Source organism: Chrysemys picta, chromosome 1, assembly GCF_011386835.1.
Source record: "Chrysemys picta bellii isolate R12L10 chromosome 1, ASM1138683v2, whole genome shotgun sequence".
Taxonomy (NCBI): domain Eukaryota; kingdom Metazoa; phylum Chordata; order Testudines; family Emydidae; genus Chrysemys; species Chrysemys picta.
In genome coordinates, this window is record NC_088791.1 from 158,142,573 (window position 1) to 158,160,019 (window position 17,447).

The following is a 17,447-nucleotide window of genomic DNA, read 5'->3' on the forward strand; positions in this document are numbered from 1 at the left end:
TCAGAGCAGGTGTTCAAAACAGCAGCCCACCTACGCTAGGGCACCTAAGCCGAACACTAGTGGAGCTGAACTAAAGTTAACGAAGGTGGAAAATACAGCACAGAGCCTCTTTGAACTCTGTAGTCTTAGCAGTCACTTACCTATTTAACAGATACCTTTATCAGGAGTTTGTCATTTATTGCAATGTGGAAGCTAAAACACCTTACAACAGAAGGAGCATAAGGCAGATGTTCTCACATGCGTTAGAAAATTCTGCATGAGCTAGAATAAGGAACTGTAATAGTTCTTCATATTTAGCCTAAGATACATTGCCCCTAAACCTGAAGTCCCTGCACAGTTCTTACCAGATAAAACTCCAAGGCCAGTGGGAGTTATACCAGAACAAGGACTCAATCTCTTGGCTCATGTTCAGAATTCCAGTGTGTGGAGCCTGGGAAGAGCTTCAGATATGTTTGTATTAGTGATAATTGGATGCTTTAGGGGATTTTTATAATACCTCTAGGCCAAATGGCATGAATTCAACCTACTTTGATAGTGACTGGCATTTATTTTTGCCTATTTATGGCCTATGTAAAATAGATTGGTCTTGCTCCACTCTAAACTGGAATGATACCTACTCCACAGGCTGCCATCACAGTTGGCTCCTTGTTGGTGCTCAGGAGAACCAATGAGTGACTCAACCTAGAGACTGAACTATTCTCTCACCCACAGAGGGGGGTTCCTTCAAAACACGGTTGAACCTAGGGTTGCCACCTGTCTGGGTTTTACCCAGACAGTCCGGTTTTTGGTGTCTCTGTCCATGTGCCATTTAGAGTTGCCAGGTGCCCGGTTTTCAACTGAAAAGTCTGGTCGAAAAGGGGACCTAGCAACCCTAAATGGCACCTGAACCAAAAGTCCAGTCACCATGGAATGGGAGGAGGCACAAGGTCATTAACCCGCACCAGCCCCTGCTCAGCCAGGGCCGCCTCCTACCTGCAGGCAGGGCTCCTTGAGACAAAACCAGTGAGCTACAGGGGCAGGGCCTTGGGAGAAGAGGTGGAGCAGGGGCGGGGCCTTCGGGGTCCAGTTACCAGCAATTAGGAATGTGGCAACCCTAATTGAACCATGTCAGAGGAAAGAACTTTCAGTATCACTGACTTGTGCTGCATCTGTAGATAAACGTCAATAAGCTCTAAGACTGTCAACCTAGAAGTACAAAAGTTAGTTCTGTTTAGTTAGAAATATATTCATTGCCCAACAAAAAAAAGCCTTCCGTCACTACAGGTCCATTTGTCTTAGATTGCCATAAAAATCATCAAGAAAGTAATCCTATATTTTAGAGGTCCTTAGCTGTGCTTCTGATACAGTGCAACTTTGAACAAAACTCTCAAGCAAGCTCTCATAACATTTTTATGAAAGGAAAAATAGATAAGCTGTGATTGGACAGAGGAGAGAGACGCACACACACACAGAGCTATTTTCTCAGTCTTTGAGTAAAGGAAGCGTAGAAACAGCAGTAGCTGGAAAGTTTCTCATGACCAAGGATTTTTCAGAGTGACCTGATTCTGTGCATTTGTGAGGGTGACTTGAGTTTGTGTTTATATTTCAAGGAGTAGGATTTTACATGTTAGTTAATACAATGCTCTGTATAGTCTTGTTCGTCAGTGGTGCGATTATAAATAGAAATGCTTAATTATTAGAGCGGGTTAAGAAGGTAGACAACTAAGATTATTAAAACTGAAGGAATTTATGTTCTTCCTTTATTTTTTGGTAGCAGTGAACCCAAGTAGTGAAAAAACAGACTTTTTTCAAAGTTTTGAATTTTGAAACCAATCTGAACCTGAACTCCTCCTTTTCTCTTTCCCACACATCCCCAAGATCTGACTCTACTCTGGTTCAGCTCTTTATACAGAGGTTTGGTTTTAACTTCTATTTTCCTCCATGCATAGTTCATTGTAACAGAACAGATGTTTTTAAAGCACGTTTGCTAATATGGATCTGAAACTGCTCTTCCTCAGAACCAGAATAGCACATTCTAGAGAGCTCCAGTCATGCAATTTAGATATGGATCTGAACTTCCCCAAAGTTCAGAGGCATTTTGGGTCTGGTATTTTTGTTTTAGGAACACATTTACCTTTTGCCCTTCACTCAGCAAGGACTGGGAAAGTAGTGTTGGATTTAGGGCAGCGAACTAATCTAGGCTCCATCTGTTCTGAAATGAACAACTCAATTTCTGAGAACAGTGGCTTCTGGCCAATCTAACGCAGTACTAAATTTCTGGTTGATATCACTGACACAAACTCCAGCCAAGTTTCTAGCTGTTGTCAGTTTCCTTCTCTAACAAAGTCCCCCTGTCCCCATACAGAGATTTTTACCAACGTGGGACAGACCCTAGAAGACCAGTTCACCCCATCCTATCTCTGCTTGTATGACTGCCAGCAGAGAGGGATGAGCCTTTTTTAAATTGAATTGTTCTACATTAGGGGCTTTAAAGTTAAACCCCTCTTAATATAGTTTCCCTAATAAGAAGGGAGAAAGTTCAAAGTGGTGGGGTTATGAGATAAGACTAATGCAGCTGAACTGATGCCATGTGCCTACTAAGTGACCCTAGTAAGGTAGGAAAGTCTAAGAACTGAAGCGATCCTTTAGAAAAGTAAAAGGGTAAGTATTGCTTGCATCTTAACTGTATTTCTTTAGAAGGAGTTACATCTTTTCCATGGAGGCAAGAGTACAGACTAGTATTGAAAATTGGACAGATAAGGACTCTTGAGTTCTATCCCTGCCTGTGTCACTTACTTGCTGTGCGACTTTGGACAAGTCTTCTGTTCCTTTGTTTACCTATCTGCACAATGGGTAGTCTACATGCCTACCTCAACAGTGTAGTGAGGCTTAGTTAATTGGTTAATTTATTGTTTATCAGAAGCTCTGAAAACTCAGTGTGAAAGAAGATGTGTAAACGCAAATTATTTTATTGTGGGAATTTTCTTTGACTTAACGTTACAATGTTAAATATTACTTTAGTTTTTCACATTGCCTGCCATTGCAGTCTAGCTTTTTGCGTTATTAAATTATCCATTTTGGGAGTTCAGTAAGCCCAGAAAGGGATTTTGCTGTCCATTCATGGACCATGTCATCCAGCACACTGAGCAGTTTGTGTTTCATGGCAAAAGCTGCATGGAACATTGATTTCCTCCATTCATGAACTTTTTATGTAATTCAGTGCTGTTCCTAGCATGGGCTATGTAATTACAAATTTGTCCCTAGTATTTCAAGACCCAATCAGACTGATCACTTAATAATACAGGAAATAAAGGCCATTAGTTGACCACATCTTGGTTGTAGCCTCAATGGAGACATCTGGAACGATTTAGTAGGTCATCAGATTCTTGTATCCAGTTTTCAGTCTGAGGATTCTGCTTAAGTGGTTTTGCTCAGACACCTCTAAGCAGGTCCTCCTCAGATGCCAAGAATGGCCCATTAAACATTGCATTGAGGAGGAGGAGCTTCAGGAATATTTGCAGTGGGTATAGACAAAAAGTATTCCTGAGAGCTTTTGAGGATTAATTGGGAGTGGTTAATGGTCAACACATGAAATAAATTGAGAACCCTTGACATCGGCAATTCATCAATTTACAGAGCAACAAGTGCTAAGCAGAGAAGCTGCAAAACCCAGTCAGGATTCAGGTCTAGCACATTCCTTATCACTAATATCATAGGAGTCATAATTTGACCTAACCACCTTCTCCTTATTCACCTGAACTAGACCCTCAAGTCATGCCTTCCCTTTTGCAGATATGCAATATGGTCACTAAGGGCCTGCAAAGTGCCAAGTACTCCCTCTCAATAGGGTGACCAGATGTCCTGATTTTTGGGTCTTTTTCTTATATAGGCTCCTATTACCCCCCACCCCTGTCCCAATTTTTCATATTTGCTGTCTGGTCACCCTAATTCAAAATACTTGATGGTACTTTGAATTGAGCAGGGTATTGGGCTTAAATGCACACAGAACTATCAGCAACTTGTAAAGAATTGTGTGGAGTGCTCCCTTTCTCATCCTGTGATAGGGTTACCATACGTCCGGATTTTCCCGGACATGTCCGGCTTTTTGGGCTCCAAATCCCCGTCCGGGGGAAAGCCCAAAAATCCCCGTCCGGGGGGAAAGCCCAAAAAGCCGGACATGTCCGGGAAAATCGGGACATGCCGGGCCGGCCGTGCGGGTGCTCGGGGGCCTGGCCGGCGGCTCCAGTTTTACTGGAAGTTTTATGGAAGTTTTATGGAACCTTAACAACCCCAAAACAAGCCTTTGTTTTTTAAAGGTGCTGTAGAAAAACAGAGAGCTGAATTTTTTTTTTTGAAACTATAGAAAACATTCCCTCTTATCTTTATATCCATCTTCCCTTCTGACAGAAATAGAAGGGAATAATGGGGCTGCTCACTTACTGAACAAACTATTAAAAATGTAAAAAATACATCCAGCAAATGGTTACCTGCCAGTCACATTAGGGAACTCATCCATTAGCCCTTTACAGGGCTTGAGCCCCCTCCTTCTCTGTGAGAGGCCATTAATCATCTGCAATATGCTTTTCTGTAATCCTCTTTAAGCGAAGCCAAGTGAGTTTCCTTGTAGCTGTTTCTCTAAGACTGCACTGAGAGATGTATGTCCCTTTGACTGGATGGGATGTACGTTCATTCCTGGATGGCTCCCTCTTCCCTTATCCTCTTTCACCCATCCTTGTCTTCACTTTTCTACTTGATCTTTTCATCACTGTTTAAAATGTTGGCCCTGATTCTAAATCCATTTGATAATCTTGCTGCTGCTGCCTCAGTTCAGAACTGTCAAGCTTTCCAGAGGGATGGTGTTTCCCCTTCTGTGCTTGGGGTAACCAGTTGCTGATGTTTAAAGATGGAATTTAAAGTCAGTTTATTTAACTGAAGCAGAGGTGACCCTGTTCTAAATATCAACTGTCTATTGTGTCCTGCAGGCATCAAAACCATTACTAGCACTGTGTGGATCATTGCCATTATTCTAGAGACGGGCTGGCCCTAGACCATACAGAAAGCATACTAGCCTGTGTGGTTAAGAGCCTGAGCTACAAAATGGCAGATGAAATTCAGTGTTGATAAATGCAAAGTAATGCACTTTGGAAAACATAATCCCAACTATACATATAAACTGATGGGGTCTAAATTAGCTGTACACGTCAAGAAAGAAATCTTGGAGTCATTGTGGATAGTTCTCTGAAAACATGCACTCAATGTGCAGCAGCAGTCAAAAAATCGAACAGAATGTTGGGAATCATTAAGAAAGGGATAGATAATAAGATAGAAAATATTATATTGCCTCTGTATAAATTTGTGGTACACCCACATCTTGAATACTGTGTGCAGATGAGGTCCCTCTACCCAGGGCCACTCAGAGGATTCAGGGAGGGCCTGGGGCAAATTGCCCCATTTGTTGTGTCCCCCCTCACCCTCCCCCCCAAGCGGCTCTGCCTTAGATGCTAAGAGCATCTTGGGGGATGTAGCTCTTAGCTAGGTAGTGGCACTTAAGCAGGTGGTTGATGAAGAATCCCAAAGTGTGAGTGTGGGGGGTCCATTTTTGACTGAGGGTGGGAAGCAGGGGAATCTGGTTTGGATTCTTTGGAGTTAAGGCGAATGCACTAGTGCTGGGGACACACTTTATGGCTTGGCTGAGAACTGCTTTTTCAGGTGGCCAGCATAGCAATGTAGCTATGTTAGGGTTGCCAAGAGTGTAGAAAAATGGAGGCTTGTGCTGGAGCTATGAAAGCTGAGGTGGGTGTTAGTTGTAAGAGATTGAGGTCCTTGACTCCTGTGGCTATGGGCAATGGAAGTCAGGCAGGGAAAAAATGTCGAATGGAAACCTCGTGAAAGATGTCACCTTGGCCCTGCTGCTTGTATCTGATATCTCAGGAGGATTGTATTCACTGAGAGCAACAGTCTTTGGTTCATGTTTAATGCAAGATATCTGGATAAAAAACTTCATCTGTCCATCCATTCATGATCTGATAAAGCCTCTGACTTTGCTTGTATAAACAAGACCCAGCTAAGTACCAGGGCAGGACAAGTTTTACTGCAGATTGCCCTGTGAATCCAGTGCACTGAGACAAAGGAGCATTGTCCACAATCTGTTATGCCAGTGTTTTTTCACAATGGAGCTGGTCAAACATCAGGAAATTGGAATATATCAATCTGTCTTTGTCTCAAATCACAATGCACAGAGTAGAAATACCAAATTTTTTGCTGAATTGAAAAATCTAGAAAAATTTCAATTTGGATACATGGAAATTTTCTTTTGGCCAAGTCTAAAATTAAACTGTGTCTACTTGAGCTACCACAGTACCTCGTGGGAACTTGTGCCTTGTACCTCACTCTCCTCTGTGGGCTGGGGGCTCCAGCTGGGCTGAATCTCCCATGATGCACTGAATCAGTTCAATCAGAGGGGAGACTGTGGTGCATTATGAAGGCTGTAATCTGGCCAGGGAGCCCCCCCAGTCCATAGAGGAGAATGGAGACATGAGGGACCCAAACTACAGCTCCCATGAGGCATCAGAGTATTACAGGCAGACACAAATGAATGTGGAGAGTGGACCTGAAATGAATTAATTTTGGTTTGACATAACCAGATTGTTTGATTTTTTTGGTTAACCCAACCTAAAATAAAATATTTCATTGAGATTTTCCTATGGAAAATTTTGATTTTGTAGAAATAGCATTTTGTGCTGGAAAACAGTGACAGAAAATTCCTCATTAACATAAGCTTTACATATTATCTAAAGGTACATATTACCTAAATGTAGGGTGCCTGTCTGAAAACTAGATCAGATAGCATCATCTACTAGGCAAGTGCTGGGTAAAGGAAAGATGGAATTGAGCTGGTCTACAGACAAACTTGCGGCACCGTGATGTCTGCACGTTAGCTACTAACACTTTCACTATAGGAAACCCATTGTTATAGGTACCAGACAAACAAAGTCAGCGAGTCTCTCCTGGAGAGTTTACAGACTAAGGTGTGGTGCTAGCACACAAACTTATGAATGTGGTGATGATTGGCACTCTTGTTGCATGTTTTGCTAGGTTTTTGATTGGATGAGTGAACAAAGTTCCTCAGTACTGTGGCTTTGGAGGCACAGAACCTGTGTAGAGGGTGAGCCACTTCAATCTACTTATGACTCGTTGATTATAATCATGATCATGGCATTGGCAGGAGAGTTGCTTCTGCCCACTAACTGAAGCTGCATTTTGACCCATACCAGTCAAGAAATGTATAGTTGACCTGAAAAGGAATGTGAGTTGAAGTACAATCTTGAGCTTACAGTGTGTTGTCCTTTCTGCTTATGCTTTGGTATTTGTTCCCAGTTGCCTTTTTTTTTTTTTTTTTGCGCAAACTGATTACTAAAGCCCAGGCTTTACCTATGTTTCCTAAAGTTGGGAGAAGAAACGTTGTTTGTTTTTCATCAGCCTCCACTAGGACACTTCAGGACTCTAGTCAAGAGAATGGTTTGTTTTGGTTCTTTGTGTTCTGATCTCAGTATTAATAGGAGGAGTCAGGAACTTCGACTCTGGCCAACATGTTGACCGCACTGAATTGGGCCCCTACTGACTGGAAAACATGGGATGCATCTATTGCCCAATAAGGAGAATCTGTTGTTAAAAGACTGGGTGAAGAAGCCCTTTCTTGATCATAATCACTGAAGTCTGCCACAGATGGGACTGTAGAGAATGTCTAAAAACTAAGATGTAGCTGAATGAGTTTTCTGCAGACCGGTTTGTAGGCAAAGATTCTGCCATCAGTGAGTGGCCCCAAATACATCGTGTGATGGAATTCCTGCAATCCCAGGTCTAGCTCTGAAACGTTAAGTGTGTGGGCGGGGGGAGAGGGACCCATTTGAGTATGCATGCATGACTGTGATTGTAGACATTCTATGAACGCTAACAGTCGCCTTGAGATGTAATAGTGGGGATCCATTGAGGCCTTTGGTGACCACAAACTAAGCTCCCAGTCAACTTAATCCACACCGTTCAGTTTGTTGTGGCTGTAGCTGTGTTACATGATTCTTTGGGTATAGCTACACTGCTAGCGCAAGTAACAGTAAAGCTGTGGCTGCATGAGCTGGTTGTGCCTACCCAGGACCCTGAGTCCATACTCGAGCTAGCTTTGATCCATCGAGCTCAGGTATGTTTACATGGCTGTAGTCACACCTCCTGATTGCAGCATAGACATACCATTTGTCTTTAAATTTCTATTGGTCTGATGTTTGCAGGGGAAGTTGACATTTTGTACGGCAGCATTATACGGTTTAGCACATGCTGATCTTTCATGGACGGCCTGATTCTGATTTGACTTTTACTAGTGTAAGTCCGCAGAAGTGCCTAGAATTATGAGGATAAACAGCTCCTCTTGATGTACACCATTGTGAGACCAGAATGAGCCAGCTGCTTTTTGGTTGTCTGTGTTTAATTAAAATTGTCATTCGGACTGGAAAAAAATAAGCTAGTCTGTGTGTGACAATATTCATATTATCACAGTACTTTATATATGTGATCCATAATATACCAGTTAGGTTTCTAAAAATTTACTTAGGCCAGGGATTTGGAGCTTTAGTATGTAAACTACATATTTTGCTACTAAATTTCTATATTCTTGCAAATTTAATCTCAGGTGCATACTCATCTAGTAGTGTTTAATATTATAAGAATGTTTTTATTTATTTTCCTGTTTAGTGGGTTTCAGAGTCACAGCCTCAGAACTTTTAACCCAGCCTCCCAACTTTTTCTTTGTGACAGCTAATTAAATGGTTGCATTAAAAAGGAACAAACCACATCTGTTAAGTGAACTTCCTACTGCTGACAGAAGTCCAGGAGACTTGGGCCTAGAGCTGGATGGAAATTTTCCAATGCAACAGTTTTGTCAGAAAATGGGTTTGTCAAAGATGAATTATCTGTGAAAATGGGTCAGGTTTTGATGTGATTTAATTAAATCACAAAGGGTTCAGATGGCAGGCTGCTAGGGCCTTGGGCTTCCCGGGTCTGTAGCAGTCTTGTCAAGCTCAGGTTTTCAGTCTCTCTGCTCCAGTTTGAGCCAGCCTCCCTGCTGCTGAGCCAGGAAACAGAAGGGCTGTCAGCTGGGAGTGTGGATGTCCTAGGATGTGCTTCTTGGGTGTGGACCCATCATACCTCCTGCCCTGGCTAGAGGACTCCAGGGCTTCCATGCTCCTGGGCCAACTAGCCACCTGTATTGCCTGACTTCTGGACTCCCCTGTTCAGAAGTCCCCAGACAGTGCATGGAAGGGCTGCCCTAGAGTTGCAGACCTTAAGAGCTCCAGCAGCTGCTGACTGAAATAGACATTCCTGTCACTTTCACTGCTGCTATTGAATACTACTGAATAGCTGTATGAAATAAACAAGGTCAATTGCTGTCAGCCCCAGCTTGTCCTGGGGAGCGTATTTTCTTGCAGAAACACCATTCATTGGTGTTACTGAAACAAAACTTTTTGGGGATTTCTGGTTTGTGAGTTTCCAAAAAAAGTTTCATTCTGACTAAACTTGAAATTTCCCATAAATTGGAAATCACAAGTCTCAGCCAGCTCTACTGGTGCTTTTGTTTTCTCTCTCCCCCTCCCCCATCGAGGTGCTTACAGCCCACAGCTGCAGGAGCAACAGGAACACTGGCAGCTTTCTTCTGGTGGCTTGAAGTTCTTGGTCTCTACCCTCTCCTCTGGGTCGGAGCAGGAGGCTCGGACCTCCGTGGGGACTGAAATCTGAGAGGTTTTCATTTAATAGCACCTCAGTACTATAGTGACTGACTCTGTAAATGACTAGCTTTTGCCTATCCAATCAAACTGTTCATTATGAGTTTTTATGGGATAACAAATGCCTGAACTCCTCTTGACTTATTTTAATGACTCATTTGTCAAACTGAATGAATAATTTTCAGACTTTATGGTCAGCTAAGAAACACTTTTGCTCTGATTACTCACAAACCAGAAATCCCCACGAGTTTTTGTTTGCTATTCTGTTTTAAAGAACAAATCTGAAAGAGTTGTGCACTGCCCAGTATACATCTTCAGGCTAATATGGTGCCACAAATCATTGAGAACTACACTGGGCATTTTTATTAACATGAGTTTAACAGTTCTACCAGATTTATTCAAAACCTGTTCCAAGTAGTGCAAATGTTCACTTGCAGCTTTATAAATTAAATACCTTTGGCATTCCATCCCATTAGGTTTTCATAGTCTCCACATCAATTTTAAAAACTGGTCAAGATTTTAAGGTGGCAGGGGGGGGAATACAGACACATTTTTGAAACAAAAACGTTTATTGCAGTGAAGATAAGAGACATTATATACAAAAAGAAAAATATTCCCTGTATGTACAATGAAATACCATGTTCAGTGTGACCAGGACTACTTCTAGGCTACTGCTTCTGGATGGGACCACTAGGCTAGTGTTTAGCTTTAACTAGAGATGGGCCCAAGATTCAGTTCCTAATCTCAACCCCTCCCCACCCCCGATGCAATTTTGTTTCAGATTTACTATAGGGAAGGGATTAACAACCATGAAATTTAGATCCAGCTTTAGGTTCAAATTTCAACCCCCCTAATCCTAAACTTTAGTACTGTTCAGATCCTGGATTCAGACATGTCGCTCATTTAACCTGAACTTGCATCTGGATTGTGAAGTAAAATGCCAGTACAGCACATAGGAAGGCATGAATCCTCAAGATTGAGGGGAGTGGTTTATTCCCCGGGCACCATATTGAAAATGCCCCTTTTTATAAATTTTAGGGCCACATTCTTAGTTATAACCCAACCTCAAAGAAACATAAGTGCAGGGGTAATTTTGCACCCATGCTGATTCTGCTACTCTTAACTAGACTAGATTACAGGGGCCCAAAACAGGTGGTGAGGATTGGGGTAACAGAGGGGTATCCCAGCTATTCCCCCTTTCCCTGCCCCAGCAGGTAGGGAAAGTGGTGCATCTTTACAGTGCCAGAGGATCAGCTTTGCAGTAGGGCCACAAAAGTCATCTTTAAAAACAGATTATGCAGACAGTGCAGCACCCAGTGATCACACTACTCCACAAAATCTGGCTCATTGACTACAGCATTACTAAGCACCACCCAATTACTGTCCATGGGCTGTTAAAAGTTGATTTCCAGCTTGACATTTAAGCTATGAGTCCTTACCCCTGGCATTGAAATTGAGGATAACCCACCAATCTGGTGAAATGTTCTCCCAGACCAGCTGAGGCCCGCTAAAAACATTTGGAAGAAGTGTTTTTCTTCACAGGAGTCTCCCCCATCTTGTGCAGCCCAGCTGTCTAAGTTAGGAAGGTAAGTAGCTCTCACCATGACTAAACTGTAATATGCATTGGAAGTGGGGAGGAAGGGTTTGTTGGCACCAGTGGGCCTCTGGACTGCCACCATGGTTAAAAAACTAGTTTCATTGTTCAGTGGGTATTAAATCAGGTGGGAAAATGTTACCGTTTAGTATTAAATACTAAAGATGTGAACATCCCTGAGCTTGGAGTTGAAATCTGGATCCAGATCCAAATTTCATGCTGGCACCTTCCCTCTCAATAAGCCATACCAAACCCATAGGAACTTTTGAGGGTTCAAAATACAGGTCCAAATGTGCATTGGAAGCATATCTTTATATAATATCGGCTCTTAAAAACAAATTATTTTTATTTCTAAGTAATTAAATCTGGAAAGTAGTTTAAAGATTTAACATTAGGTTTCCCCTAAGCCAGAAATGAGGTCACTTTTTTCCCCGTTAGAGGTTGCTGACATCTGAAACTGGGGAGGCAAAACTATAAAATATATTGACAGGTAAATACTACAATATCTGACTCAAATGCAGAAGTAAACAGGGCCTGATTTTGAAATAAAGCTAGTGATTGACTAGTGTATTATTCAAATATGTCAGCTGAATTTTATCTGGTATTCAATTGACTTTAGTTTGAATGATGGATGTATACAATTCTAAGAAGAGCAATTCAGTGCCAAAGGAATAAATAACAAGAATGGTGTGATAAGTCTTTTTGTAGCACAATTAAGCCCTTATGAAAATAACCAATCATAGGGAACAAAATAACTGTACAGTAAATAATGTATTCATTAACCTATAGAAGCAAAAATAAAAATTCTCTACCTTTAAAATAATTTAGGATGATAGAGTTAGTAATGTAATATTCTAGAAATGTTCTGTAAAGATGGGGAGGGGGTCTAGCCCTGTTTACCCCAGTCTGGAACTGGGAGAGAAGCAGAACAAACTCATTCTAGTACAGGTCTGTCACATCTCACACGCATTTAACATGCGTGATTTCAGCTTTATGCAGTCGGAAAAAAAAAAAAAGAGAAAAATAACAATTTTAATACTGTACCTGTCGTGCAGGCAATTCTGCCCGCCATTGAACTCAATGGAATTTTGGCTATACGCGGGTTTCGCTTTACGCACTAACCGCGGAACGGAACCCCCCTGTAAGATGAGATAGACCTGTATTTCTTTTGGTGTAAGTACTGCACCATCTCCCCAAGCTAACATGTGGCAGTTGAAAGCCAGCAACATTAATTGCTTTTAAGACAAAGAATTCAGAGACATGAGATTTGTCATGAGAGCTGCAAGCTGAACATTATGAAGTATGTGACTATTTTAATCAGTGAGCAACAAACAAGGGTAAATCAGCCAGCCACACAACAAATTTCTCTAGCTAGACAACAATACATTTTGTCTGGGATTAGTATTAGACCATATCAAAATAATGCTAGGATCACTTGAGCAGAACCAGTATCATCCTACAAACCTTTCACCTGCAACCCAAATATTTCCCCCCCACACTAATATTTTACTTTTGAAACCTCTAAACATCCACGGTGGGGGAGGGGGGTGGAACACCAGAGTAACATTAAAAACTTGTATTTCATTTCAACTTTCTCTTTGCATACCAAGCAAAAAAATCTTTGAAAGTTTGTGCATGTATTTTCTAATCTCAATGTCCAGTTCAGGAAATGCTTTTTCCCTGATTAAAATAAGTAAAAGCGAATTTTCATGACCTCTAGTCACCTTCATAACTGTACTCAGAAAAGCCAGAGAAACATTCTTACAGTTAATCAATTCACTTAGAAAACATCTGCATCCAACCAGCAGTGTTTAAGATCCATACAACAAAGACTATACGTAACTTTGCAGTTACGTCTGTGCCCTGTTACTAGGGCAACAAGGTCATCTTCCACAAGACTTCTTCTGGTTTCAATTTTTTTTTTAAAGCAGCTTCCTGAAATGAAAAAAACAGACAAATAGTGATTACATTTTTCTCTAGGCTTTGTTTCAAAGCTCTTCTTACTTTCCAGCTGTGGAAAACTTAAAAGATGTTGATTTTAAATACGGGCCATAGTTATTCCAAATTAAAGGAATTTCAGCATTTGAAATGCCTGATTTGTTGGTCCCACAACATTTTGCTTCTGTAGCTGACAGATCTTTACTTTTAATCTATTCCCCTGAAATATTTTACTCCAATATTCTTAAATTACAGCTGTTGTTTTAAACAAACATTCAGATAGCTAAAATAGCACTAATATAACAGGTAGAAATTCATAATCTATTAACTGATTGCATCAGTTCTCAATCATTGTAAGCCCTCTCATGTGTTTAACTACACTAATTAGAAATCTATTGTACCTTTATGAAGGTTAAAAACTCCTGCTGTAATAAGTTGAATTGCAAGTTTTAGGGTAGTAGTAGATTATCAGTGTAGTACCTTGCCTTCCTGGAATTCCCATAGTTTTAGCAGATTTTGTGTGTCTTATCTACTAGTTTTTGTTGTGAACCAGAAAGTACTATTTAGAACACATTTATAGAAACCCTAAAATCTGATTATTAAAATACATTTAGCATGAGTTAGAGATAGGAATCAGTAGGTTGCTCTATACTAGAATGGGCTGAAAGTAATCTAATAGAATTTCCAGTAGCAGGCCTTGAGTCCCCAAAGCTGTGGACACTAAGTTCAAATGTTAAGGTTTGTAATTTTATGGCAGCCACGATTCCAGAAAATACTCTCTACTAGTGACTACGAGTGAGTTCTTCAGATTCAGCACCACAATGAACTAGAGGAGGACAAACTGCTAAGATTTGCTTGTCTGACAGTTTTCAAACTCCAATTTTGAAGAGAAACCACTGAATATTAAACAAAGATACTGAAAAGGCTCTGTTTGCCTGTGTTTTATGAAACAGATTATTATATCATGTCACATGCCTCTCTGGTACCCATTTGCTTCTGGTACCTGATCTGCTTTTTTTCAGAAATGACTAATGTTTTTGGATGCCCAACTTGACATCTCAGAGGGACTTAAATCTTGGGTGCTGCGCTCCCAAAATCACTAGCCAGTCCTGAAAATTTAGGCTTCTCTGCAGATACAGACAAAAGGCCTGGCTTCACCATTCCCTTTCAGAAGAATCTCTGCCTCTCACAGTTGTTTTTCTGGGCGTCTCATCCTTTGACATATCTCAGGAAACTGCTGAACTAGAGGGAAATTCTTCCTCTGATCCATATATGCAGATCAAATGTACATTTGCAACAAACCAGTTCAATGGGCATTATGCACAATATGATCTGTAGTGTGGCTCAATAACTAGTATTTTACCCTGGGACAGCAAGTATATTATTGATTTAATCCTTTCTTCTTAGGAATAACAACAATCTTTTGAAGCTGTTTGTGTTTGTCAAGGACTATTCCCCCATTAGTACATTGTATTACCCACCTTAGATATAAGGTCTCACATACCCTGCTCTAGTACCCACTGCTACTTGCAGGGGGGAATAGGCCAATGTTTATCTGTTTTGAGTATATTGTTAGTTCAAGGGCCAAGTAATAAAGCAAGCTCTATTTACAGTAAAACAATAGATTGCTGGTTACTGAAAGGTACTTGGGTGAAACATTATGAACATAACACAGAGCTGGTTATGCCTAATATGAATATGGGTTTTGGATTACAGTATTAGTATCCCTTTTAATGTTGTCTGTTTGCACCTTATAAGATGATGAATAATTAGAGTAACACAATTAGCTGCTAGCAAAACACTGCAAGAGTTCAGTGCCAATGATTAATGACTAAATCTAAGAGGAATTAGGGCTAAATATTAGTATTTTCATACCGTGTACAGACTAAGTCTCGATCATGCCATCCTTATTCAGGTAAGATTCTCACTGAACTCAAGGGGAATCTAGCCTGAAAAGGGAGATTGGATCAAATCTAACTAGCTATGCCATTCGAATGGTGTATGGATCATCATCATCATCCCAACTTTTCAGATGAGGAAACTGGGACAGAAATGTGAAGTGCCCAACATCCGCAGGTACATCAGCAACCAAACTGTAATTCCCATCTCTCTCCCCCACAGAATAGCCTGCCTTGCTTTAGAAAGGAGACTGTAACAGGGAATATAATAGAGAAGAGCACATGGAAAACTGCCAGAATGTTATTCAGAGAACACATTTCACTTACATTTGATGTTGTCTAACAAACTCTGCAAACTGCCGATCTTTGGCATAAAGCTCTATAATCCGTATTCTGTCCTGGATTTCCTGTAATACAAGACACACAATAATATTACAAGAACCAAAATAAAGTGCACAGCTCTAAATACTAAAAAATAATACTGAAAAGTTGGACCATGTTTACTCTGCATTACAGCTGACTAGAAGAAGTGGCTGTAGCCCATGAAAGCTTATGCTCAAATAAATTTGTTAGTCTCTAAGGTGCCACAAGTACTCCTCTTCTTTTAGCTGACTAGTATACTTTCCTAGTAAAGGAACAAACACTGGAATTGGGCACATTTTATAAATTATTGAGCCTTCAGTTTAAATAATTTGCAGAACACTTTAAAAAGGAATTCTAGTCATTATTTTCTTATTAAAATTGGAGCAACTCTTCAAAATTAGTGTATGTCTGCTAATATCGATGGAAGCTATTAATACAATTTAGTAAAAGTCAAGAGATTATGAATGGAGAAAATCTTTTACCCTCAAAAGATGCTACCCTTGTGCATGTACGGAAACAGAATGTCCAATAATGTGGGTCTGATTCTCATCTTTACCAGTAACTATATAGACTTCAATGTAATTACTCATAATTCACAGCAGTGAGAGTGAGAGGATATTATGCTCTACATCACATGTGTCAAACTCAAGGCCCGCGGGCCACATCCGGCCCGCCATACAATTATATCCGGCCCGCGAAATCGTTTTATATATCTGTTTTTAATGGCCCTGTGATATGACGCCCCAATAACACACACTACAAATCCCATGATGCAGTGCAATTGCCGCCAACGGCAAGCCGCGGTTCAAGTTCGCGGTCTGTTGATGTATACAACGCTAATATCAAATCAAAGCTAGACCCCAACAATGGCCAAGAGAAAAATTGATTCTGAAAACCGAGGCTTTCAAAGCCGGTGGGAGAATGAGTATATGTTTACTGAAATTGCAGGTAAACCAGTGTGTCTCCTTTGCGGGAGTAATATCGCTGTAATGAAGGAGTATAACCTAAGACGGCACTACGAGACGAAACATGAGAACAAATTCAAAAACCTGAGCGCAGGACAGAAGCTACAAAAGGTAGAGGAGTTGAAGAAGAATTTGACATCCCAGCAGACGTTTTTCACCAAAGCAAAATCACAAAGTGAAGCTGCTGTGAAAGCAAGTTTCATTGTGGCCGAAGAGATCGCCAAATCAGGACGGCCGTTTACCAAGGGGGAATTCGTAAAGAATTGTATGATGAAAGTGTGCGACGTCCTTTGTCCAGATAAAACGCGAGCGTTTGCAAATGTAAGCCTCAGCAGAAACACTGTTGCTAATCGGGTTTGTGAGATGGCGACTGATTTGAAAACACAGTTGATTGAAAGAGCAAAAGATTTTGTTGCATACTCCCTTGCCGTGGATGAAACTACTGACGCGACTGACACTGCACAGCTGGCGATATTTATCCGTGGTGTGGATTCCAATTTGTGCGTAACAGAGGAAATACTGGACATTAAATCGATGCACGGGACAACGAAAGGAGAAGACATCTTTGGAAATGTATTTCAAAGTGTAACCGACATGAAACTGCCGTGGGAAAAACTCGTTGGACTTACAACAGATGGCGCACCTGCTATGTGTGGTGAAAAAAATGGACTGGTGGGAAGGATGCGCTCAAAGATGCGGGAGGAGAACTGTGCCGGTGAGTTGACAGTGTATCACTGCATCATACACCAGGAATCGCTGAGTGCTAAAGTCCTAAAAATGGATCATGTGATGAACACTGTAACACAAACCGTCAACTTTATCAGAGCCCACGGTTTAAATCACCGCCAATTCCAGTCTTTTCTGCGGAAAATAGATAGCGAGTTTGGCGATATGCCATATCATACGGAGGTCCGGTGGCTAAGTCGGGGAAAAGTTCTCA

The 17,447-nt window shown here is 41.0% G+C and overlaps 2 protein-coding genes across 2 annotated transcripts in view; one reads left to right on the forward strand and one right to left on the reverse strand.

Annotated features, from left to right (window-relative positions):
• Window positions 1–17,447, forward strand: part of LOC101940241 (putative protein ARB2BP) — a 260,593-nt gene that overhangs the window by 67,683 nt on the left and 175,463 nt on the right. The window lies entirely within an intron of this gene.
• IMPG2 (interphotoreceptor matrix proteoglycan 2) overlaps window positions 12,637–17,447 on the reverse strand; it is an 88,020-nt gene continuing 83,209 nt past the window's right edge. The window contains exons 19-20 of the mRNA XM_065567523.1: window positions 15,507–15,586; window positions 12,637–13,278 (exon numbers count right to left, since the gene is read on the reverse strand). Coding sequence (XP_065423595.1) covers window positions 13,266–13,278; window positions 15,507–15,586 — 93 coding nt within the window. The 3' untranslated portion in view covers window positions 12,637–13,265. The remainder of the gene's footprint in view (window positions 13,279–15,506; window positions 15,587–17,447) is intronic.